The following is a 25,229-nucleotide window of genomic DNA, read 5'->3' as shown; positions in this document are numbered from 1 at the left end:
ATCCATGGAACTGGTTATTGATCCATGGGCTGTTATGGGGTCCATGAGTTGTAATTGATCCATGGGCTGTTATCGATCCCCGTGCTGGGGCCCAGCTCAGCCCTCCTGGTGCTTCCCCCTCCCGCCGCTGTCCAGCAGCAGCACCCGGTCATTTCTTCTGGAGGAATTTCATTTTACTGCCTGCAGAGAAAAAAAAAACAGCATTAGGAGCTTTAGGTCCTGGCACAGGGTGCCCAGAGAAGCTGTGCCTGCCCCTGGATCCCTGGGAGTGTCTCAGGCCAGGCCGGATGTTGGAGTCTGGAGCACCAATGGAAGGTGCCCTTGCCCAGGGCAGAATTGGTCCCTTCCCATCCAAATCATTGTGGGATGAGCTGGAGACACTCATCAAGCTGAGGAACTCAAGGTGGAAAGCCACCCATGGCCACCTGCATGTCCTCAGCCAGGACCAAAGTTAAGGAACAGAGCAGCAACTCCCACAAACCTTATCTCAAGATACAAAAGCTTAAAAAGAAAAGAAAAATCTCACACAGTGTCCAGTGTTCACTGAAGCAGTAAATGTAAACAAGAGAGCACAGGTGCAGAAGGCAAAGAAAAAGCCTTCATATCCTTTGTAACAAATTAATTATTCAACAGCTGCAATTAATTTAAGAAAGTTTTAACAATGAACAAAAGCAAGAGGTGGTTCTTTTACCAAGACTGCGAAGGATTTTGTTCATTCCAGTTCGTTCCGTCTCTGGAATACGCTCCAAATGCTCCAAGGCACGGACCTCAAAAAGGCCTAAAGAGAAAAAAAAAATTAAAAAATTAAAAATCACTCACCAAATGAGTTACTCCACCTTCTAGCACGTGGCATCATGATTAACAAGGCCACAAAAGGAAATCCTGTGTGCAAGCTGCAGGATCGAGGGGAAAGGAGAGAGGTGCAGAAATTCTTTGTGATGGAATCTTGAGTGGGGTCAGATGTGATAAACCCCACAAAGGTCCATCACCTCTTGGGGGGCCAGCCCTCGCAGAGAAATGGCTGAAAATAATAGCAAGATAACTTCTCTGGACATGCTTTGTAAAATAAAAGGTTTTAATAATGACAAAAACAACAAACAGCATCACACAGAAGAAATATAAGCTGAACACAGTGCAGAGAGAACTCTTGCACTGGCTAAGGCAGTCTGAAAAAGCCTCAGGGAGTTCTGTGCAGTCTTTTAAATAACTAATTGTCCAGGAGGGCTCATTGGCATCTTGCCCAATGAAATTGGCAACAGGTTTTTGAGGCCCAGGTGTCCAACTTGTCTCTGCTTGGCACCTCCCAATTACAGGGAGAAGAGCATATAAATTTCTGGCTCTTTCACCTTATTAGTATGGCAAGGGGTGAAACTGAAACCTTCCCTATATGGAAACACCTGCTCAGGTGTGGGTGTACATTCCTACATTTTTGCTTTATAAACTGAATTTTTTGGAGTAATTAGAAGTGCACGGGACTGTTCCATGTGACAGAACTCCAACAGCAGAGGCTGGTTGGCATCACACTTGGAAAAGGAGCCTTTGAAGCAGACTTGAACCAATGTTGGGAAAGATGGGACAGGAAATGATTGCCTGGTAAGAAATACTGGAGATGTCAAACCTGTGAGTGAAATAGAAATGAAGGGCAGCTCTGAGATGTGATCATGGCAGGCAGGAAGACGGGGATGAGCTGGAGATGGGTTGAAGGACAGAAAACAAAAGGAGCCAAGGGTGCAGCCCCTCTCCACCCTGCCAAGGCATCAGGGAAAAGGTGGATAAGAAAAGTCTCTTTAGAGTTTAGAATACAGGATGATGTGGTGATAGAGCAGTTCTCATGGGCTGCAGGCAAAGTCTGTAGGTTTTGTATCTCACATCGGTTGGTCACTGTAAATTAGAATATTCAACACAAAAGGAGATAGGATGGATTGGAACAAAGTCCTCGCTCTCTCTCTTACCACTCTGACCCCTGCCCTCTTACCTGCCCTAGCCCTCTTACCTCCCTCACCTCATACCCTATCTCTCTGCCCCCCTCTCTCTTTGGGGTTCCCTCCAGCTCAGGCTGGTGGCTGAAGGCAAAGCCCTTTTTACCCACAACCCTTGCAATAAAACCCCATATTTCTACAACATCTCAGCTCTGCAGAGTTCCTTCTCCCTGTGCCATCCACAGACGCTCCTACAAACCAAGAAGGTGACACCAAAACAAGAAAGAAGACGGCACAGGTACCTCTGACCAGGTTCTTGCTGAGCTCCCTGTCCTGGATGAAGCCTGCAAACATCTGTGTCTCCATGAAGCAGTGCAGGAAGTGGCGCACGGTGCGCGAGCCGTGGGACTTGCGGAAGGGCTCCCGCTGGAAGACGCGCTCGCCCTTCTCCGTCACGTTCATGTGCAGGGAGTAGTGCCCCACGATCTCCACAAAGAACTGCACAAAAGCCTCTGACACCAGCGAGTTCAGGGTTGTGTCACCTGTGGGGAGGATGTCTGTCACTTTAGTCATTCCTCTGCTAAAAGGAGGAGTGGCTTTTTGAGAGGCCTCAATCACTTTTTGTATCTCAGACTAGGAAATTCTGCATGATTGATATCGAAGAAGTCTCAGCTCAAATATTCAATTTCCCAATGTCAACTCCCTGCTGCAGCTGGGACACGTTCAGGTCTAAAGCTTTTCCAGCATTTAAAACATCCATAATTTCATTTTCCCTGTCAAACATCTGGTGTGTAATGAGCTGTCAGCTCCTAACAGGCTAAGCTTAATTCTCTTCAAGAATTAGGCAAACTACAGAAGACAAACTGTCTGGAAAACAAACTTTGTTTTTATGGAATTAAATAATTTGCTGGTGCCATTTTTTTCAAGCCACTGAAGGTTTTTAAGTTTCTCATTGCCCAGATTACACTCCAAAATACAGAAACTTGCTACATTCTCTGAGAAAAACATTGTCTCTGCCACTTAAAAAAATACAATAAAATTCAAAGCACAGGAACTGATCCTGTTGGCCCAAAGGAAACTACAATTCTGCACACTGCTAATTGTGAAAAGAGGAACTGTCAGCACACCAAACTTCTGACACATTCACAAGATGTTCTCTCAGCAAGATCACAGGGAAACAGCTAAAATGTCACGTTTTAGCATTTATTTCAATTTTTATCAACTCCGTGGTCACTTTTCCATAGAAACTTTTTCACAGAAAGTACCTGGTGTGTCACTCTGCCCATGGGACAGGATTTCACTCCGTTCCTCCAGGATTTGTACAAGTGCAGCCTGGAGTTTATGGGGCAGGATCTCATCCTCATCTGATACCTACAGGAACAGCCAAGGAAGGATTTTTGTGTTATTCTCATCAGCAGGAGAACCAGGAGGCAGATTAGAAATATTCATTACATGCCTGAAGCAGTTAGAGGGCAGTTATTCTGCAATACATCTTAAGGGACTCAAATTATTTCTCTTGCAGCCACAGAAATTAAACACATTTGCTCAGCATGCCCCAAGTACATTTTATTAGAGTCACACACACACATCTGGCCACCACACAGATTCAGGCTTATTTCATCAATAAAACACACAAAACCAAGAAAAGTCTGTTTGAGGAAATACAACAGGTCTCAATAATATGGTTTAAAAAAAAAATCCCCCAATCCTTTAATACCTTTCTCCAGTTGCAGGCTGCAATGCAAAATAGAACAGTGAGGCAAGGAAAAGGAGAAGCAAATATCCTGAACTAGTAATAAAATCCCCAGTATTTTTATAGCTACTGGTCTGGGGATGCAGAAGCACTTTTGGGGAAGTTCAGCAGAGAACCCCAAGTGAACTCTGGTTATTTGTTCCCTGGACTGTCACTCCTGGGGAAAACAACAACCCAAAGCAAGAAACACCCCCCAGCTGGATGAGAAAGTGCTGTACAGAACAGGGAGAGACAGACAGAAAGCAGCAGAGAATCTTAAGGGATCTCCTTGCCATAAGAAACCAAGGAATAGTTTTTAAACTCAGCTCAGACAAGCTGCATCTTTGGCTTTGCAGAGCTTTCCACCTCCTGCAACCTCAACCTTGCAACGAGGATTTGTAAACCTGTTCCCTTCTCCCAGTTCAAAAGGATTACAAGGTATTTCTTCTGCCACTGAGGTCTCCATGTGAACACCAGCTTCTCCTGATTTCTTTTTATTATTTTCCTTCATCAATGTCTTTTCCTGGCACAAACTCATCAGTTACTGGGACTGTTATTTCACTCACCTCTTGCAAGAACTTGTCAGCGCAAAGATCAACAATCAGAACCTGAGGAGACACAGAAAACACACTGACTCATAACCAGGTATGTTGCTGTATAGAAAAAAACGGGGTTTTAATTTGTTTTTTTAAATGTGAGATGTTTTTAAATAGGGCTGTCACACACAAAACACAAGTTTTGCATAAGTGCAGCCTGTCCCTGAGAACAGTGAATAATATTTACTTTGGGAAATGCTGGAACATCCTGACATTTATCCAGCAAATTCACCAAATGGCTCGGAGAAGTTTGAGAGTTTATACCCAGACAGAACCCAGAGATTAATCCAGAGAAGTCAACCTGATCCCACTGACACTGTCTGTGTGTCTCACATATCCTCACCTCCTCTATGGGCAGGTCCTGGAGCTGTGGTAGGGAGCAGGAGAGGATGCCAATGAGGAAGGGGGTCGGAGAGCACACGATGTCGATCATGGACGCTGGCAGGACAGGGATGTAGGTGTGCTGCCAGGTGAAGGGGTAAAGGGTTGCCACTGCAGCGTGCCCACATTTAGACAGAGTGCTGGAGAGGTGGGAGAAGCACAGGGAAGGGTGGTCAGTGTCTCTTTCAGGACAGGCTGGAAAGGCTCAGGGCGGGTGCCACTCGTGTACAGTGTGTGCATCAGCAGAGGATCCATGCAGCCACTTTTGAACTCAGTTACGGAGAGCTAAAACTACCATCAACCCAAGCTAAAGAGGCAAAAAAGGAAACATTCCCTTATCTCCTCTTGTGTAAACAGCATACTCCAAATTCTAGGCATGCACATGCTGCGTGGAGAGTGCAGAAGGTTTTCAAATGGCAAAACTAGACAAGCTTGGACATGGGACAGGTCCAAAAGCAGAAGAAACAACAACATCCAGTGCCAGCATCCCTCAGAGAGAACTACTCACACTTACCTTAAGTTGTCAGCCACAAAGATGACCCTCCTTTCCAGCAGGAGAGAGGCAAAGACCCGGATGGTGTGGGAGACACTCAGGCACTGCAGGAGACACTCAAAGTCAACGTGCTCCAGCCGAGAGTCCGAGGGGCGGCACAGCTCCATCACCTGAGGGGACACACCACGGGGACAGCTGGGGACAGCCCAGAGCAGGGACCTCAGCCTGCAGCAGTGGGGCCTGAGGTCAGAGCTCACCACAGACTGCAGCTCTTCCTCAGGGGCAGGACCAGGGACAGGACACAGGGAAGGGCTGGAGCTGGGTCAGGGGAGTTTAGGGTGGATATCAGGGAAAGGTTCTTTCCCCAGAGGGTGCTGGGCACTGCCCAGGCTCCCCAGAGAATGGGCACAGCCCTGAGGCTGCCAGAGCTCCAGGAGTGTTTGCACGTCACTCCCGGGATGCCCAGGGTGGGATTTTGGGGTGTCTGTGTACGGCCAGGAGTTGGACTCAATGATCCTTGTGAGTCCCTCCCAGCTCAGGATATTCTCTGAATTCATGACTCTACACAGAATCCCATGCCCCAGACAACTGGAATGGGGCAGCACAGAAACCCTTCATTAAGAAGCAGGGAATCACTTCCAGGGTAGATGATTCCACAGCAAACACGTTTCTGGGACAGTCTCCCTTTCAACTTCAGGATGTTTTCTTCACGCTAATGATTTCCAGGCACCACTGTGCAGCTTGCTAAGAGTCTCTGTGCCTCAGAGACCCCACAGAGAGCAGGCAGCTCCCCCTGACCCCTGTTACCTCATCTCCTGCTCCTGGCAGGAAGCTCCTGACGGTGATGGTGCGTCCTGGGGCGGGGAAAGGGGCCTCCATCACACTGCGCATGAAGGGGTGTACCAGGGCTGGGGACATCTCCCTCCTCTTCTCCACCTCATCCAGGATCTGCAGGAAACACACGGGGCCTTGGGTCACTGCTGCTGCTCACCAGAGGGGAGAATCCATCACAGCATTCCCCTGGAGAAGGCTCCAGCACAGAGCCACAGCCCCCTCCCACCTCACTTGGGACCCCTGTGAAATTCATCTCAAACGTCTGAACAATCAAACAGGAACAGCTTCCTGTGAGCACAACTCTCCTGTCTCCTGCTACTGGAAGGAAATGTCTTGTATGTAGTTAATCAAATTCTCATTATTCAGAGGAGTTGAGAGGAGCAACACCCCACCCCCTTGCCAAGAAACCTCCCTGAAACTCTGTGCTCCAACAATCAGAACCATCTTTCACTAAACCTTGTCCCTGTACTCTTCTGCAACAGCTGCCCTTTATCTGCAGCAGCTTTCCCCAGTCTTCACCTCCTCATCTCCCCTCCTCATGGTGCTACAAAAAACCAGGGGAGATCCAACCCCATCCCAAACTGATTTTCCATTTCCAAGTCACAGAAGAAGAGGATGAAGGGGCACCCTCAGTAACACCAGGTATTAGAGGGCCATTCCTGGCAGTAATTGCTGAAGGATTTGTGTCTTGGCTGACAAGGCTCAGCACCAGGATTTAATTTCCTGCTCAAAGCAAAGACAGGGAGGAAGCAGCACTCTCCTGGGATGAGCTGCAATCACTAAGCCTGGCAGAAGCACCCAGTTACTCTGTGGAGGCTGCAGGCTGTCAGGGCTCAGGGAACAGGCTGTGCCAGCTCACCTTGGAGAAGAGGTTGAAGCAGCCCAGGCGGCTCACGATGCAGTACACCTCGGGCAGGCGCTTCCCTTTCCCTTCTGGCTGAAAGGCAACAGCAACAGCTCTGCTGAGAACAGGGGGGCAAGGAACAACCCAGCACCCACACTGCAGCTGATCTGCAGAATTCCTCCTGCTGCAGCCTCCCCTGCACTTATGACTGTGAAGGTTCTCAAGGAACACCCAGTTCCAGGAGCTGCTTCACGCCCGTTTCGCTATTTCTGGGCACCATCGTGACCCTTCCCTCTGCATCCCAAGGGTTGGCACCAGCACAGAGCACAGGATGGGTAACCCAGGTGGGAAAGCAGCCCTGAGTCGTGCCCAGACAGTGCTCTCTGTACCCCCAGCCCTCTCAGAGATGCTCACCAGGAGTTTCCTGCAGTACCCGAACCAGCGGCTGCCATCCTCCCCCGTCAGCACAAAGGAAAAGGTTTCACTGGGGAACCAAAGCAGAGTTGGGGTTAAATTCACCACACAGCTCAGGGGAGTGACTGACAAGGCACACAGACTCCTTCTGGTCGTGCTGACAGGGGCCAAGGCATGATTAGAAGGATTTTTGGGATGTGTTCAGGGTAAAAACTTGCACCCCATGAGCTTTTCCATCTCTCCCCCTTCCCAGCTGCTCTCACTGAGGTTTTTTTCCTCTCCTCCTTCCCAGCTGCTTCCCCCATTCAGCCAAGGAGCAGCAGAAGCTCTTCCAGCCCCAGGAGCTGGCCTTGGACAAATTCCTCCTTACAGGAAAGGCAGCAGCAGCCTTCCAGCCCAGCTCCATCCCTCATCTTCCCTCCTGCCACAGGGATTTCTGGATCCTTTCCCCTTTTCCCCTGCTCTGGCTGCAGCTCCTCTGGCACACTCCAAATCTTTCAGCATTGCCTGTCTCAGTCACAAGTATTCAAAACTAAGTCTTTACCTTTTAAGGTCTGATGAAGGGAACCAGTCTTTGGGATCTGGAAAGCAGAATTTGGGAATGACCTTTAGCCTCTCTTCAGTGTCCTTTGATGGTCTGAAGGGATGTTCAGGCTGGAGGGGTAACAGATGCATTTGAAGTCACTGGAGTTGGTGCAACAGCTGCAGCATTTAAAATACAGAAAGTATCTTCCTGACTCTTCCAAAGGCTGATCCATCACACAGGTACAGGAGAGCATGTTCTGACTATTAGCAGATTCCCTCTTGCATTTTTCCTGCTGACTGGATCTTTATAAAATGACCCAGCTTGTTAAGGACAGAGTAAGGATATACAAGGATGGCTAAATTTATTGGGAAATGAATGTAGAAATGAGCCCCCAAATGATGGCTGGGCCAGCCTGCCTTGGTTCTACCCCTGGGAGATTTGAAAACACTAACAGGAACAGGAATGTGTTCAGCTTTTGATGTGCAGAACACTCATAACTGAAGTGCAAAAACTGTCCCTGAATCACATATTTCACACACATCACATGTGGGTTCAACTCAAATCCCTCAAGAACTCCAGGACATTTTCCATGCTCCAAACTGCCCAGAAAGGGCAAAAAAGAAAAGTGTCCAGTTAAGAGACTCTGTAATTAGTGTAAAGAAATTTTACACATTTAAGTAGGAAATGCCCCCAAGAAGTGGAAAGTTTATTCCATCAAGCTGATTTTAGACACTCAGCACATCCAGGCTATTCCAGTGTCCCAAGCTGTGACAGCACAAAGTGTTAGGAAAACAGAACAGCATTTTCACAGAGTAACAGTTGTACAAAAAGCTTAGATGTCCTTGGGCTCACAGCCCAAAGCAGAGGGTGACAGCAGATTACTTGGAAGCAGAGCTAATATTAGCAGGGAGACACCCAATCTGACACACTGTGCCATCTAAAGTCACTCACCAAAACACTTTCATTTGAGCGGAGGATAAATAAACACTGAGAAAATAAATTCTTTGTGTCAGTGCCTTTATAAAAGCCAGTAAAGAGCAGGAGGAAAACCCTGCAGTGCCCCTCAGATTGAGAGGCTGCACCAAGGAAAAGCCAAATCTGCATTTTTTTCTTCCTCCCATCACCCTAAAGTTTGCACTTTTAGCAGGTATTATTTGGGTGTGTTCAATTTTACCACTAAAGTAAAACTGTTCACTCTTTCTGGCTGTAGCTCCTTATTCATCTTGTGAACCCAAGGCATTTACACACTTAAGACACTGGAGTTATTAGCACACAAATCCTTTAGGCAGCAGGAACTGGGACACTGTGGGACCTTGCTGGGGTCCTACACAACCTCCCTGAGTGGATCTGAAATCTCCTCCATGTGGATGATGTGCAGATTGCTCAATAATCCCTGGTTTTCTCCTGATGGCACAGCCAGAACTCCTGCCTCTGTTCTGTTTCCAGTGGAAGGCAGCAGGTATGAGCCCAGTGACAGTGACAACTGAATATTCATCTCAATCTGGTACCGCAGAAACACCAAGGCTCCATCTCATCTTCCCAACTCAAGACACTGAGCCATAATTCAGTCACACTCTGGTTTTGTCACTCATTTGGGCTGAACAGCTTATTTCAGAGGGCTTGGTTTAGCTACAGCACTTCAACTTCAACATCTCTCCTGGTTTTGGGGGCTTGTACAAACAGCTTGGCCATTTTATTATTATTATTCTTTCTCAAAACAGGATAAATAAGAATAAAAGCCCTGGGATTCCAGTTCCTGTGCACCATCAGTGCTTTACTCCTTGTTTAAAAAGGACAGACTGCCAGGATTGGGACAGAGCTCTGCTCTCCTTCCTCTCCTTCAGCTGGTATCAAACACCCCACGGCTTCATGAAATTTGAATTAAGTAGGTTCAAAAAAGACAGCAAACTCATTATCAAGACACATACTCAACAACCTCCTGGGAGTACACTTTAGGTGTGTAACAGAGCAAGTTCCAAGCCCAGATCCTGACCAGGGTAGCTCAGGAGGGGAAATAGGGCTGAGCAGCTCCCTGGAGAGGTTTCCACACAGCTCCTACCTTGGTGGGGAACTGCTGGATGATGTGTGGGGTGTAGGTGACTTCAGATGCTTTCTTGTGCAGGGACACCACCACAAAGAGCTCAAACAGCCTCTGCTCCTGGAGCTCAATGAGATCCCTCTCCAAGGTCTGGTAGTGAGGGTTCCTCTTGGAGGTCGAGTGCCTCAGGCACCTGTGGTGGCCTGGGGAGAGGAATAAATCCCAATAAATCCAAATAAATCCCAATAAATCCCTGTGGCTGCATTGCCACACACCTACAGGGCACAGGAGGGGACTCGGAGGGGGAAAAGGGATGGGTGGAATTGCCCAACATCCCAATGCTGTCCCTGGACTGTGGGGCACCTGTGGCAGCTCCTCATGCACAGAGCTGCTCTTCCCCCAGGGAACAAGGGACAGGAGGAGAGGAAATGACCTCAGATTCCACTGGAGGAGGTTTAGAAGGATATTAGGGACAATTTATTCACTGGAATGGTTGTTAAGCACTGGAACAGGCTGCCCAGGGCAGTGGTGGAGTCACCATCCCTGGAGGAGTTTTAACAATGTGTGGAGGTGGCACTTGAGGATGTGGTTGAGTGCTGAGCATGGTGGTGCTGCTGGGTTGATGATTGAATTTGATGACCTCAGAGCTCTTTCCCAACCTTTACAATTCCAGGATTTCTGTGATTCAGACACAGAGCACTGGCCTGGCAGAGAATTCTCTGCAAATCCCCCCTTCCAGACACTGAAATTTCTCCTGCTGCCCTGATGTTCTTACACATCTCAGAGTGACACAATGGGGCACCAGGGAGGGAAGTCCAGCTGCACCAGGTCAGGAGCTGCCAGGACTCTGTGAGACACTCAGGAGAGGCAGAGGCAGCTCCCTGGGAAGGACACCCCCAGGCTGGGCTGTCCTGACAGGCAGCACAGGCTCACAAGCACAGGCACAGCCCTCTGATGTCAGGAATTCCTGGGGCCCAGGCACTGTGACACATTCCAGACACTCTCAAACAACTCTTCCATCAGGCAGTGACTCAATCACTGTATTTCTGCTGAGACTCCTCACTCTCCACTACTCTCCTTAACATAAAGAAATGGAACTTCACTTTCCATTCCAAGTGAAAGCCTTTTGATTGTTTCCCTCCAAATAAATGAAACATCTAAAATAGTTCATAGAATCCTTGAATGGTTTGGGTTGAAGGGACCTTAAAGCTCATCCAGTGCCATGGCAGGGACACCTTTCACTGTCCCAAGCTGCTCCAAGCCCTGTCCAACCTGGCCTTGGGCATTTCCAGGGATCCAGGGGCAGCCACAGCTGCTCTGGGCAAGGATCCTTCTGTTTAATCTGTGTTCACATGGAAGCTAAAACCTGTTTTAAAAGGTGTTTCAGGTCTGGAGTTTGGGTCTACAATCAAACTCAAGACATTGGAACCAGACAAACACCCAGGTGAATTCTCCCCAGAGGAAAGGTACATAAAACAGAACCAAGGGAAGGAATCAGGAGTGAAATAACCTCAAACAGCAGCAGCAAAACTGATCAGGAACAACCTCCCACAAGCCACATGTCCAACCCAAAAATGAATCTGCTCCTGGTGACTGGCAGATGAATGGCATTAAACCTCAAGGGCTCAGAGGAAAGTGCAGGACACAGAGGTTGGCTTGTCACAGCAACACCTCCCAGGCTTGGCCATGTGGCCTCTGAGAGCTCGCAGTCCCTGTCTCAGCAGATCCCCACACGTCAGTGTGCTCATCCCACCAGGGCTGAGCCAAGGGTGCAGTGCTGTGGGGACAGGACCAGCCCCTGTGATTCACTCACTTTTGGGCTGATTTTCCGTATCGCTTTCGTTCCCGCTGGTTTCACCTGAAACAAGCACAGTTTTCACTTATTAGCCACGCACAAGGGAGATGGGCAACACCCAGAGTTGGGAAAGAGACAGAACCTGAGACTCATCAGATCAACATCCCTCGGGGCTGCCCACCAATCCTGCCCAAAGCATCAGCCAAGGGCAGCTGCAGAATGTGTTACAGCAGCAGATTTCAGAAAGCAGAGCTGATACTGAGCCAGTGCTGCCAGTGAATGACCTGCAGGTCAGCTGAACACGGGCAAAGAACACAAACCAGCTGCTTGGTTGAGGTTAACAGAGCTGCTGAACAGAGTAACTATAAATACACCATAAATTGTGTATTTCGATCAGAACAAGGCACACAGACAATGAGTGCAGCAGTCAGTGGTAGTCTATGTGCCAAGTGGTTTTCAGAGGATTTTTTGCCTTAATCTGCTTTTTTTGAAAAAGCACTTTCAACCAGCAGCCCAGAATGCTCCCCTTGTGACAGTGTTGAATTTGGGTCAGGCAAGTGTTCCTTGAGCTGAAAGCTCAATTCCAGCCATGAGTCTGGGGTTTGCACTGTGGTGTCAGTGTGAGATGGTGGTGCCAGGCCAGGGGCAGAGGAATTGTGCCACTCCAGGTGTTCAGAGCACAGACAGTGGTGCTGGAGACCCCAGTACCTTTCACTGGAGCTGCTTCCCTCCCAGCAGGACTGAGCAGCTTCACCTTCTTCTTTCCACGTTTGGAATCAAAGATCTCCTGTATTTTCAGGACCAGCTGAAATCCAAAGCAGAAACAGGGGTTAATGTGGGGGTTCAGATAAAGATCCAGACAGCACAACAGCCACCAGCCAGGACTTGGGGAAAGCTGCCCAAACCCTGCAGGAACCCTGGCTCAGAGGCTGGAGTCCTCCTAGCCCAGCTCAGTGGGTAAAGAATGAGCACAGATTCCTGCTGCAAGACAGGGATCCCTGTCAGCACAGCTCAAAGCTGACACCAGACTGTACCAGCATTCTGGAAATTGTCACACTTGCCTTCCCAAATAGAAGTGACAAACTGTCTGGCATCAGATCTCCATTTCCTATGCAAGAACATCTCACAAACCCTCCTGCACAGAGGACTCAGAATCCCCAGCCTCCCAATTCCTTCCAAGCCCAGAAAAAGCAGAGCTCTCCCACTGTAACTTGGGGGTTGGGTTTTGGGTTGGTTTTTTGGGTTTGCTGCTGTAGTTGGGTGTCAGTTGAAGTTTCCTAAAGCACAAGTGAGGCACAGAACAGGCTCTGTCCCAGGTGTTTGCTGGAATGACAGGATGATGTACTCAGAGTAACCTGCTCTGGTGGAAGATGTCCCTGTTCAGGGTAGGGAGTGGAATGAGGTGGAATTTAAGGGCCTTTCCACCCAAACCTTCCTGTGATTTTGCACAAATGAAGACAAAGCAGTGAGTCTGTGCTGCAGGACCACACACTTGCTCCACTGGAAGAAAAAAACCTGGGAAAAAGCACAACCCAGTGCAGACTAAGCACAGACATGAAAGAAGGGTCAGCATTCTGACACTCTGTGTGGGTAATCTTCCTTCCACTGGTCACAACAGCCTTAAAGCCAAAGTCCTGACACTTTCTGTGTCCCTGCTCTGTGCCTTCCCCTCACCTGCCACTGCCCCAGGGGCTCCTGACTCCCCACATCAAAGGCGGCTTTGGCTTCATGTGAAGAAGGATTTACCCTAAATGCAGGGAGCAGGTCAAGTTCATTCCTGCCTCAAGAATTCATTAAACTGAACACAGGAGGGTGGGGCCCAGCCGTTTGTCATCACAAATACAGCATAAAAAGAAATATATTAGAGAGAACCTGTTTGTTCAGCTCAAGCGTTTAATCCCCAGAGCAGCAAACCAGGCTTAGGTTCTCCTTTTCCAATTAATTTCTCCCCATTTTCTGCCTCAGCCAGCCCTCCCAGCACGAGGGAGCTGCAGGGAACAAACAGCCCACTGCAGAGAGCAGTGCTCCTCCTGCCAAATCTGCCTTCTTTCCCTTTTTAGCCAGCCTTACCTAGGAGATCTTCATTTCTGTCCTGATTTTTGTGCAGCTGAGTCACCACCCTGGGTGTGTTTAAGGCAGCCATGGGTTTCTTAGGCAGAAAGTTTTGTCTTTTTAGACCCCCAGCCCTTTTCTCAACCTCTCAAGCAACCTTGGCTCAATTCCTCATGAGCGGAGAGAGTAAAGTGCTCTTCCTGCATGTAAATTGTTACCAGATTTTTGGAACAGGTTTGCTTTTGGAGAACATTTTATTTTCCCTCTCCAAATGAGAGATAGTCTCCATCACAGCATTTTTATAATCTTGCCATCTCCTTCCTGATTTTCCAGACCTAGGGTTTTTTTTGTTTAAAAACACAGACAGAAGTTACTTGATACTCCAAAGCACTTTAAAGGTTTGAGAAGTCCTTTGCAGCTGTCCAACTCTACCTCAGAGTCTTGTGCAATCTGAGCAAATACATGTGATTTTCAGATGAAATGAAGATCTGCTGAAGTGAAATGATTTTACCACAGCAAAAATAAGTCCTTGGAATTTGAGTTCCATGCACCAAGTGCCACCACAGCTGCCCTTCTGCAGCATGTGGGGCCTTTTAGCACTGAGGGATGTGAGCTGGAAACCAACATGAGGATCTAGAAAACCCTCCCAAGGCACCAAAAGAGAGTCAGAACAGTGTGAAGGTGGATGAAAAGCCTTCCTCACCCCTCTGGCCTCAGCAGAATAATTGTCTTTGCAGCCAGGCAGGAGGAGGAGGAAGCCAGAAGGGACAGCTGAAGGAATTTAGGCTTTGTGAAATGCTCTTATCCCTGAGAGTTTTCTGCACTTTTAAACCATGGAACAGCTACTCCTGATGCCAGTCCACAACTCCAGGCCAACATTCCAAGTGACCAAAGGCCCCACAACCATCCCACAGCTCAGGGCCTGCAGTGGAACACCAGGATCAGTCTGGGAAGTCACTGGGAGCAGGGGACACGTCCACAGAGTGTTACAGAGCTGCCCCTGGAGCTCTCCAAAAGCACAACACTCCATGGAAACCCTGGGAACGAGGCTTAGGGGACAAAGCACGAGGAAGGGCTTGTGTTCACACACAGCTCTGACCTCCAGGTCAACACTGAGCACTTTGTCTGCCCGTTCTTGGCCAACAAAAACACCACTGTCCCAGCCAGAAATGGCACTCCTTTGCCCAAACACCAGCCCTGCCACTCGGAGAGGGAATGGCAGGAGCAGCAGTGCCAAGCAGCAATCCCCTGCCTGGCCCACAGCTCTGTGGCCACTTAAAAAGCACTTGCAAAGCACCAAGAGCTTGAAATGCCAGGCAAGAAGTGAAGTTTCACACTTGAGTCTCACCCAGGGTAGGTTCTTTCTCCTGCTGGCAGCCTCCACTGCTCGGAACAGCTTCCACTCAGACAGGGTGACAGGGAGAGAGGTTTCCTTCCCCACCTTCCCGTGGAAATTTGTCTGGGAGGGCTTCAGCTCCAGGGACTTACGGCTGAGGAAGGGAGGTTTTGGGGGAGGCTGGAAAACAGAAGCAGAAGAGAAGGTTAAGAGTGAGATGGAGCTTTGGGCTGAGGTCACAGGCAGAGGAGTCAGATCACAGCTGGTAAATCTGCTCTGCCGAGCTTTCCATCCCACCTCCCCACTCAAGCATCTCACCAAATCTCTTTTGGTCCTGCTCTTTTGCTCCTTAGCAGCTTAATCAGCTGCCATGGCTGTCCATTATTTACATTATATATTATGTACATTAATAACAAGCAATAAAACCAATGACTTGCAGTGTGCAGGATGAGGCTGGGGGTGAGCACAAACAAGGGCCATTGTGGGAATGATTCTGCAAACACCTGAGCCTTGAATCCCCCCAGCCTACCTTGGGAGCCCTGCTGATGCTCCTGGGAGGGGGCAGCTTCCAGACAGAGGGGACCTTCCACAGGGGCAAGGGCAGGGCTCTGATATCTTCATAAGCATTTTCTTTTGTAGGACCTGAAAAAAAAAACATTGGATGGGGGATTTATGAAAGGAGATAAAGCCCTGTAATTTTTGCCAGGGATATAAGTGGGGAGAGTGTGCAGTTGTCTGCCAAACTTGAACAGGGTCTGAGAGGATGAGGTTCCCACATCCTTCTAACCCACTGCCATCAACTTGGCAGACTGTACATGGACTCAGCAGAACAAAACACTTTCTTCCCCTGCAGAGCAAGCAGCTCTATTGCAAAGCAGCTCATTTTGGCAGTGTTCACGCTGCTCTCTGTGCAACACTCAAGCAAAGGATTCCAAGTGCTAATAAAGAAATCAGTTTAGCACAGGCCAACTGCAGTGACCTCCCGTGACATCTGAAATCAGGCAGTTCATGTGCAGATGTCACCAACACCAACAAAGAACCCCAGATGGGGGATGACCTTAAAAGCCCCAGAGCTGGAAAGAGCCTCAACCTTCACTCCTCCCTCCCCAGCACAACTGCCACCCTTAACCACAGCGAGGGGGCCCCCAGAAGCACAGGCACATACAGATAATGTCCTCGTAGATGTTGTCTTCAGACTGAGTGTAGACCAGCCTGGCTCCTGCAGTGCCATTGCTCTCCTCCCGAGGTCTGTGGGAGCCGTTGGCTGCCGGCCGCTTGCGGAAGCCCTGGATGTCCTCAAACTCAAAAGATTTCCTAGAGGAAAACCAGGGTAACTTGTTCTAAAGGCACCTGCTTGAGCTGCTGTCTGCAGTCCACACACAAGTGTGGCCCCTCTTGGGGCCATCCAGAACACGGATGTTTCACTCTGGAGTTGGAGTTGCATTTCCAAGGGTTGAGGTCAAACCCCAGGCAGCAGCTCCTCACTCCCAGCCCGTGGGATGGGGGAGGCAGTCAGAGGGTAAAAGAGATAAAACATGTGCATGGGTCGAGATAAAGACAGTTTGGAAGGTAAAGCAGAAGCTGCACAAGCAAGGAAAGCAAAACAAGAGATTAATTCCTTATTTCCCTCAGCAGGCAGGAGTTTGGCCATGCCCAGGGGCTCTGTCATGCCTAAGGGTGACTTGGGAACACAAACTCCAGATGTTCTCCCCTTCCTGCTTCTTCCCCAGTTTTTACTGCTGAGCAGAACCCCACAGGGTCAGGAACACCCCTGGGGTCAGCTGTCCCCTCCCAGCCCTGTGTGAGCACAGTCACACACTGCTGTGTTACCAATATTTTCATCACAACCCCAAAACACAGCACCACACAAGATGCCAAGAAGAAAATGATCCCAGTCAGAGCCAGCACACCAAGTGAGTGCTGCTCACTTACTCTGGGAGGTTTGTTAGGTAAGAAAGGGAGCTGGAGGCTCCATGGCCAGGCACACTCCAGGCAGGCATGGCCAGACCCATCCTGTCAGAGGCAAAAACCCAAACCATGTTTTGCAGATTTGCAGCAGCTCAGAACCAGAGAACTGCTTCCTACTGGCTTCTCCTGCTCAGGGTGTTCATGCATTTGTGGGTTGCCATTTCCATCCACTAAGCCACTGTTTTGAAATTAGGGCACCGAGGTCACAGAGGAGCTGGCAGGGATTTAGCCTGTCATCACCATCATCATCAAATTTGGGTTGTTGCTGCACACTTCACCACGGTGGAAGGTTTCAGAACCTCAAGCCACATCTCTGCTGGTACTGTGCACACCAGTCTAGCACAGGCAGTTCACCTGTGAGCAGGATTTGCATCAGCCTCCTCAGAAGGGTATGGGAAAGAGGGAGAACCAGCCAAACCTACTGTAACAGCAGCAGCCACAGCCTTAAGCAACAAAAGAATCCTTCTCTCCCAGGAAAGCCAAACACTCAGCAGCCACAGTGCCCCAAGAGAAAGCTACTCTGCCATCCACAAATTGCAGCTGAGGGCAAGCAGCAGGCAGGGAGCAGGCAGGTCTCTCCCTGGGGCCAGCACATTGTCAGTCTGCTCTGTTCTAAGGTGTGAGCTGACTTATGTTTGGAACCTGGAGCTTTCTTTGCAAGACTGTCAGCAGCAAAAGCAGGATACTTGCACTCAGGAACATCCTTTCCCCATGAAAACAGGCATCATCACTAGCAGCACCTCCACAAGGACACCATGCCAAACAAGCTGCTTAAACCCATCTAGAAAGTGATTTAAGGAAATGTTTCAAAAACAAGAGATGAATTATGTACCTCTGGGCTCTCCCTCTGATCCTCCTGCTGGCTATTTTCTTCTCAGGGCTGTTGGAGGATGGCACCAAGTCTCTCCCACACTGTTTTTGCAGGGGAGTTTCCCTGGTGGCACTGGGATCTCTACGGGCACCAGCACCTTTCTCTGCCAGGTACCGGAAAGTCCTGCGGGGTTTGGGTGGTGGGTCAGGAGCTGACTCCTCCTCTTGCCCCTCAACCTCAGAGTAAATGTTCCCCAAGCTCCTCTCTGCCCTGCAGAGAGCGTCCACTCCTTTGGTTTGCAGTTCTCTTTCCGTGGAGCCAGAGCTGCCTTGTTTCCTCTGGAGGTCCAAGGCAGCAGGAGGGGCTCTGCCGGGCAGGAGGGGATCTGCTCTCCTCCACAGAGCTTGTGAGGTATAGAAGTTCCCTGGGGGCAGTGCCAGCCCCGGGGCCTGGAAGGCTGTTTGTCCCTCTCCCTTCTGCTTGTCTCGGGAAGCTGGGCCCCCACAGTCCCCAGTCTGGCAGCAGCTCCGTGCATCTTCCCTGAAATCCAATCCCAGGCTCTTTGGATCTTTGGAGGCAGCCTTCCTGCCGTTCTCTGTGCCTTCTCCCTTCACTCTGGGTAGTGCATTGCAGCTGGGGTCATACTTTACTCCAAAGTCCTTGGGCTGCTGCCTCTCCTTGCTGGGGCAGCGCCGTGTCCTGCCCTCCCACTGGGAGATCTTCTGCTTGATGTTGCGGCAGTGGCTGCGGGACAGCGTCTGCACGGCCGCGCGGGAGAAGCCGCCGTCCCCAGCCCCTGTGGGGTGCATGGCAGGGCCCAGAGTGCTCACACACAGCCCATGTCCAGCCCTGCCCACCTCCTCCCGTGTGCTGCACACATCAAAGCTGGTACCACAGCTCCAGAGTGCCTGGTGGTGTCACAGAGTCCGGGCTGGCTGCTCCGACCTGTGGGTGAAAAAACAAGAGCCATCAGCTGCACCCCAGCCTTGCTCCCCACCCCAAACTCCCAGCTGCTCCCTGGGAATAGCTGCAGAACATTCCTCCCCAAATCACATCCATCACGGGCTCAGGACAGGCTTCCAGAGCTCACTGCCCACGGGGACTGTTTGTGCACACATCTGGGAGGGTGAGCAAAAGGGACCTGAGGCTTCACTGCCTTCAAAAACAAACATGGGGGATCCCGAGCATCCAAACTCAAGGGAATTATTTAATGGCAGAGGAACACGGCAGTGTGGATCTCAGCCAGCCCTTCTGCAGGAGCTCCTCCTGCAGTAGACACAAATCCCTGTGGCACCTGAGCTCCTCACTCAGCACAGACATAGCAGGACACGAGGCACCAGGGCAGCTGTAGAAGAAAGGAACCAAGAAGAGGTTCTCTTCTTCACACAGGATGAGAAGAGCCTGACTCTGGCAGTGCATCCTCCTCCCAGCAGTGCTCTCTTGCTCCACAACACAAGTGAAAACCTGCCTGCTGTTCTGTTTGTCAACACTTGACCTAAATTTGCCACCCAAGAGATTGGAGGGCAGTGGTGCCCAGCCTGTGGCTTGCAGCCAGGGGAGTTTCAAAAGGCAGAAGAAAACAGGTGAGTTCTCATCTTCAAGTGAAAAATCACCCCCTGTGTAGATCAGCAGAGAAGGAACGCTAAAGAAACACTCTGGCTTCTCCTACCCAAGCAGAGCCTGCACAAACAGGAGTTGTGCTCTTTGAGACTTCCTACACATGTAATCCAGGGGAAACTGCACACATCCTCCAGATAATCCAGCAGAGAATGCAGGTGTAATCACCAGGGAGAACTGGGGTGGCTGTACAGGCCCAGCATGGCACATCCTCAGCCTTGGGGCTCTTTGGCTCTACCCACAGCTCATCCCCAATATTCCCAGATATGCCAGCACAGGTGAAAACTCATCCTGCAGCAGCCCAGAGGCTCTAACAAGCCCCATTCCTCCCTTTCTCTGGGCAATGATCCCATTTCAGAAATTCCAACCCTCCAGCTGTATTTAACAACCTCTGTTTGCAGCAGGAGACAAGTGCTCAGCTCAGGCCAGGGGCTCTGCTAACATTCCCTGAAGTCTCCCTGTAAAAGGCAGGGAAACAGCAGAAACCCAGACATGCACAAAAAGCAGAGGATCCCTGCAGAAAGCAGCCAGATCTGCTCCAGGTGAGACCAGGGGCCAGAGTCACAGCTAGGCTGAGCTCAGGCTCCAGGTGCCACTGCCACCCTGGGCACGTGTCCTCCCTCCCCAGGCAGTGCCACCACGCCCGGCCAGCACTGAGTCACCAGAGCCTGGCACAGCGGGCAGAGCCAGGGATGGGCAGCAAACCAAGCTGGGAGACAGAGGAGCTTAAACCTGCCGAGCAAGGGCTCATGTCCCACTCTCCAGGCTGGGTGTGGAGAGCCCCCACCAGAGCAGACCCACTCCCTGCCCACTGCTGGTACCACACCTCAAATTTCAGGGCTCGGGGCTATCCCTGGAGCTGCTGATCTGATCTGATCTGTCTGGCAGAGGCATCTGCAGTGCAATTAAAGGCAAAGAACGGGCCTTGGCAGATCTGCTTGATAGCAATAGTGAGAATGTTCACTGGTCAAGGACATCCCAGAGCTCCCAGGGATTTCAGGGATGGTTTGGGAACAGATGGCACCAAGCCTTGGCTCTGCACTCTCCCCCCCTGCCAAAGCAGCTCCCAGTGTCCACAGTGTGGGTTCCTGCAGGCTGGAATTGCCCAGCCCAATGTCCCAGACAGCTGCTGGGAACTCTCCCACTCAGCAGTGCACGGGATAAACTCGGACAATCTGGGTAAGCCCCGAGCTGGGGATATTTGCTCCATCATCAGCCCTCAGTCTCTGATCAGCACTCCAGCCTGTTCTCAGTGCTTCCGTAGCCACTGGAGACCCTCTTCCTGCACCAGCGAGGGGCCCCTGCCCTCTCCTATAAATAGGCATTGCTGCCAAAACATCCTGAGCCAGAGCAGAGCCATCCTTCCTCCATCCCTGTGTGCACAGCCCTGATTAGCAGACAGGAAAGCAGCTTTCCCTCTGCTGCAGCAGCAGCGCCCCAGGAGCCGCCTGGGGACAGGGACAGGCCCTGCTGGGGACAGGGACAGGCTCTGCTGGGGACAGGGACAGGCTCCGCTGGGGACAGGGGACAGCTCTGCTGGGGACAGGGGACAGGCTCTGCTGGGGACAGGGACAGGCCCTGCTGGGGACAGGGGACAGGCTCTGCTGGGGACAGGGAACAGCCAGGGGAGGACAGGGCTCAAACAGCCTCCTCAGCTTCACACCAGCATCCTCCAGTGCCTGCCAGCTCCTCAAACACAGCACTGCTGGAGGCAGGACTGGCACAGGGACAGGAACCCAAGGGATCTCACAGAGTGGAGCAAGGCTTGACCCACAGCACTGAACAAGTGCAGCACACACAGCCCATGCCCACAGCTGCCTTGATTCCCAGCAGCACTGCCTGCTTTCTCCTCCAAATACTCCAGCTGGGAGCTCCTCTGGGAGCAGCAGCCAGGAGAAACATCCACAGAGAATCATGGAATGTGATTGGAAGGGACTCTTGGCCCTGCACAGGACACTCCTGGAGCTCTGGCAGTCTTGGGGCTGTGCACATTCCCTGGGGAGCCTGCTCAGTGCCCCACCACCCTCTGGGGGAAGAACCTTTTCTTGACATCCAACACCATCCATGAGGACAAATGACTGCACAGAGGAGGCTGAGCAGCCCTGCACAGCTTTCCAGGTGGATCCATCCCTGCTGTACCCAAGCTCTGCTGGCTGCCAGCCCACCCCACATCCTTCCTGCTGTGGCTCACGTTGGGAAGGCTGCAGCAAAATCTGCCTGTGCTGCAGCTTCCTCAGCAGCCAGACATCCATTTCTGCTTCCTCATCTCACACCATGGTCAAGTCAAGGCCTAATGCTCCTGCCCTCTCCCACTGCCCAGCTCCCTGCACAACCAGGAGCTGAGAAACATGGAGGAGAAGCTCAGCCTTACCCAGCACATGGAATTCCAGAATCCCAGAATGGGTTGGATTGGACTGGAAGGGACCTTAAAGCTCATCTCCCTACCATGGGCAGGGACATCTTCCACTGTCCCAGGTTGCTCCAAGCCCCATCCAACCCAGCCTTGGAAATACAGGAATCCCAAGGGATCCTGAGCATCCAAACTCAAGGGAATTATTTAATGTCAGAGGAACATTTTAATGGGATCCACAGACAGTCAAGCACAAAGCTCTCCCTGCTCAGTGCTGCTCCCTGGACTGTCTCTTCCAAAATATCCATCCAAGGAGGAGAGGAATGCAGCTCCTCACCTGCCCAGGCTTGCTAGCAAGAACCAGGCATTTAAGCTCAGCTCACCACGTGAGCCCAGGCGAGGGTAGAGACAGATCTCTGGTGAAGAAAGAGCACACTGGGGTGGTGTGATCCAAGTTAAGTAACCCTTAAACGCAGTCCAGGACAGGCTAAAATATAGTTCAGGGACACAGAGCTGGCAGAGACCACCGGGGTGAGGCAGCCAGCACTCGTATCAAGCACTACACAAATCATTCCTGTCACAGAATAGCCAGGCTTGTGACTGCTTCCATCCTGACCTCCCCTTCCAAACGCCTTCCGTGGCCCCAGTGTGCTTCCCAGTATTTCCAGAGAAGCCAAATTTATCATCCTCACTGCACCAGCACTTAGAGGAGAACAGCGTAGTTAAGAACACTGAATTATTTCACTGGAAACAGCAGTTTTGGGGGGAAATTACAGAATTTCTAGACAAAACATCATCCATTTCTGCCAAAAGACTGCCTCTCTGATCCACGCTGTTTGGAAGCTCCCAAAGCAGAAGAATCAGGCACGTTCACAGCACATGACAGGTAGCCCTGACTCTTTTTCCAGCTCTGAAAGCCAGAGATAACACTACACATTTTCCATGCAGAGCCTCGAGACAATCCCCTTTCCTGAAACCACATTCCCAAGGAGAGAAAGCTGCCAGTGCTGTTCCAGAATAAATCCTTGTCTAGTGCTGAGCTCAGGCCCCCCCAGCACCCTGCAGCAGAGGCACAGAGAGAGAACAGAGGCACTGACACCTTACCTTGTCCTGCTCCTGGAGCACAGGCACTGCCTGGACCAGCCCGTGCAGCTCTGAGGCAATCTCAGTCCTCTTTGTGAAAGCTGTGCAGCCCTAAAACCACCCCAGAGTCCTTGTCGCCAAGCCTCCTGTGTTAGTGGCCAAATAAAAAGCAGTTTCTGGTTTTCTGCAGCTTAGGGAAGCTGGCAGCTCATTCCTGGAGGGAAAGGATCCTTTCCAGAGCTCTCAGCTATTCCTGTTCTGTTCCTCTCCAGGACAACCCTGAAGCTCCTCTGAACTCTGCCATGCTGATGCCTCAGAGACATGGGCAGTACCAAAGGAGCAGATTTTATATGAAAATAAGTAACTCTTCAGGAATGCAGCGTGCTTAGTCATTTCCATCTAGATACAAAGCTACTCTAACCACGAGGTATTAACTCTTTAAGTGCTGCTGCATGAACTGCTGAGGAGCAGCTCTGTCTCATTAGATCCATGGCCACAATCCCTGGACACAGAAAATGTGCTGCTAATCCAAATTACACAGCAAAAGGAGGTTAAGTCTGGCCTCTGCCACGGGTCCTAAGACTTTTCTATTGACTGTCTTTTTCTAAAGTGATGAAATCCAACTTCTTGAAAGCATGTTTCTTCCTTAAGATGTAAAAAAAAAACCCAAACCAGAGCACTTCCAACATGTAAACCCTGAAGGCTGCTAGACCAAAGGGCACATGGACAGGAACCCACAATGTCCTATTTTTAAAGTCGTGGGTTTTGAACCTGACTCACAGTATCTGAGTGTCCAGGGTAGCAATAGTGACAAACAGCAGTTGACTCAGCCCCTACACCCCGGGCTGGCTGCCAGCCCCAGGAATGCTGCAGCTGCACAAGCTGGGCATGGAGTTAAAAATCAAACATAACTTATCCCGGAGCAGTTCCTTGGTGCCACCATCAGAGGTGAGATTTCCTAAGAAAAGTCTCAAAGCCTTTGTGGATTTACATGGGCCACAATCCACCACTCATTCCTTTGGGAAAGGCTCAGCAGCACCAAGGCAGCTGCCCCAGGAGGTTCAAAGGGTGCAGAAAACCTCTCAGACACCATTCAGATAATGTGTTCCAGAGCAGCCCACTGAGTCATATCCATATATTATATTATTACACCTGGAAGACTGAGATAAAAAAATTTTGCCAAGCAGCAATGGACAGCACTAGGGACTCAAGGTCACATCCAGGTGAGATCCTCTAGACACCAGCGCTCAAATACACATTTCCAGGGGCTGGTTTTCCTGCTGCTTCTCTTCTACTGTCCTTCCATCACTTGCTGATGCTGGGGGGAATTGCTCCATCAATGCCTGGGCTCTGTCACAGCCAGGCCACAGTCACTGAACAGAGGGGTGTGTGTGCAGCTGGGGAAGGCAAGGGGACACTCACAGGAGCTCTGAGACCACTGAGCCCCCCTCATCTCAGTGTAACAAATCACAAATATCCAGTGAGACCACAACCACACAGCCCAGCAGTGTCTAAAACTCTGTATAGAATCACAGAGTGATAAGGGGGTGGGAGAGACCCTCTGGAGGTTCTGCCCTGCCCAGACAGGGGCACCTCCAGCAGAATGGCTTTGGGATAAACCCGCGGGGAGACACCGCAGCATCCCCGGGCAGCTCCACGGGCCTCACCGGGGCTATGGAAGAAAAAGTTCCCCGACAGCAGCGGGGCCCTGCGGTGTGCCCGGCTGTGGCCATCACCCGCCTGGTCCGCCCTCCCCTGCAGGCGTCTGGACGGGCGGAGGGGACGAGCCCACCCCAGCCCCGCTCCCCTGCAGGCACCTGCTGCCCCCGGCCCCTCAGACACGGGGAAGATGCTGCACCGGCCGCTCTCCGCCCGCCCGCCAGCACCCGGGACTCAGGCACCCCTCAGAGCCCGTAACGCCGAGCCCGCCCGAGACTGCGGGAAGCCCCAAACCCCCCGGATCACCCGCTCGCCCTCCTGGCGCAGCCCCCGCCCGGTCTCGCCGCCCCCTGCCCCGTCTCACCGCGGCCTCGGCCCGCTCCCGGCCCCGCTCCCGCAGGACGCTCCCGGCGCGCACGGAACCGCCTCCCATTGGCTGCTGTAGCCGTCACTCAAGCTGTGATCCCGCCTTCTCCCCGCCCCGGAGCGCCCCCAGCCACTTTCCGTTGGTTGATGCGGCCGTCACTCAGAAGAGCGCCCCGCCCCCGGCGCGCCCCGTCCCGTCTCCCCGTGGCCCCGGCCCGCTCTCGCAGGACGCTCCCGGCGCTCACGGAGCCGTCGCCAATTGGCTGTTATGGCTGTCACTCAGACCGAGATCCCACCCTTACCCCGCCCCAAGGCGCACAGATCCATCTCCCATTGGCTGGCGTGCCTGCCACTCAGGCGACGGTCCCGCCCCCGTTCCCTCAGGGCGCTCGGATCCGCTTCACAGACGGAGTTT

The 25,229-nt window shown here is 51.3% G+C and overlaps 1 protein-coding gene across 1 annotated transcript; it reads right to left on the bottom strand.

Moving 5' to 3' along the window:
• Window positions 1-40: 40 nt before the first annotated feature.
• On the bottom strand, window positions 41-24,881 carry DENND2C (DENN domain containing 2C; the record flags this gene model as incomplete). Its single annotated transcript, XM_083878265.1, is given in 20 exon segments — window positions 41-180; window positions 692-778; window positions 2,222-2,461; window positions 3,185-3,290; window positions 4,218-4,259; window positions 4,591-4,768; window positions 5,143-5,291; window positions 5,929-6,069; window positions 6,815-6,892; window positions 7,214-7,283; window positions 7,758-7,867; window positions 9,799-9,980; window positions 11,591-11,635; window positions 12,281-12,377; window positions 14,973-15,140; window positions 15,490-15,602; window positions 16,126-16,274; window positions 17,761-18,635; window positions 18,637-18,684; window positions 24,813-24,881. Coding segments are annotated over 20 exon segments (2,979 nt in total). The 3' UTR covers window positions 41-148.
• Window positions 24,882-25,229: the final 348 nt, after the last annotated feature.

This window comes from Zosterops lateralis (assembly GCF_965231275.1).
Source record: "Zosterops lateralis genome assembly, chromosome: 26".
Lineage (NCBI taxonomy): Eukaryota > Metazoa > Chordata > Aves > Passeriformes > Zosteropidae > Zosterops > Zosterops lateralis.
This window is presented reverse-complemented; position numbering and strand designations above follow the sequence as displayed.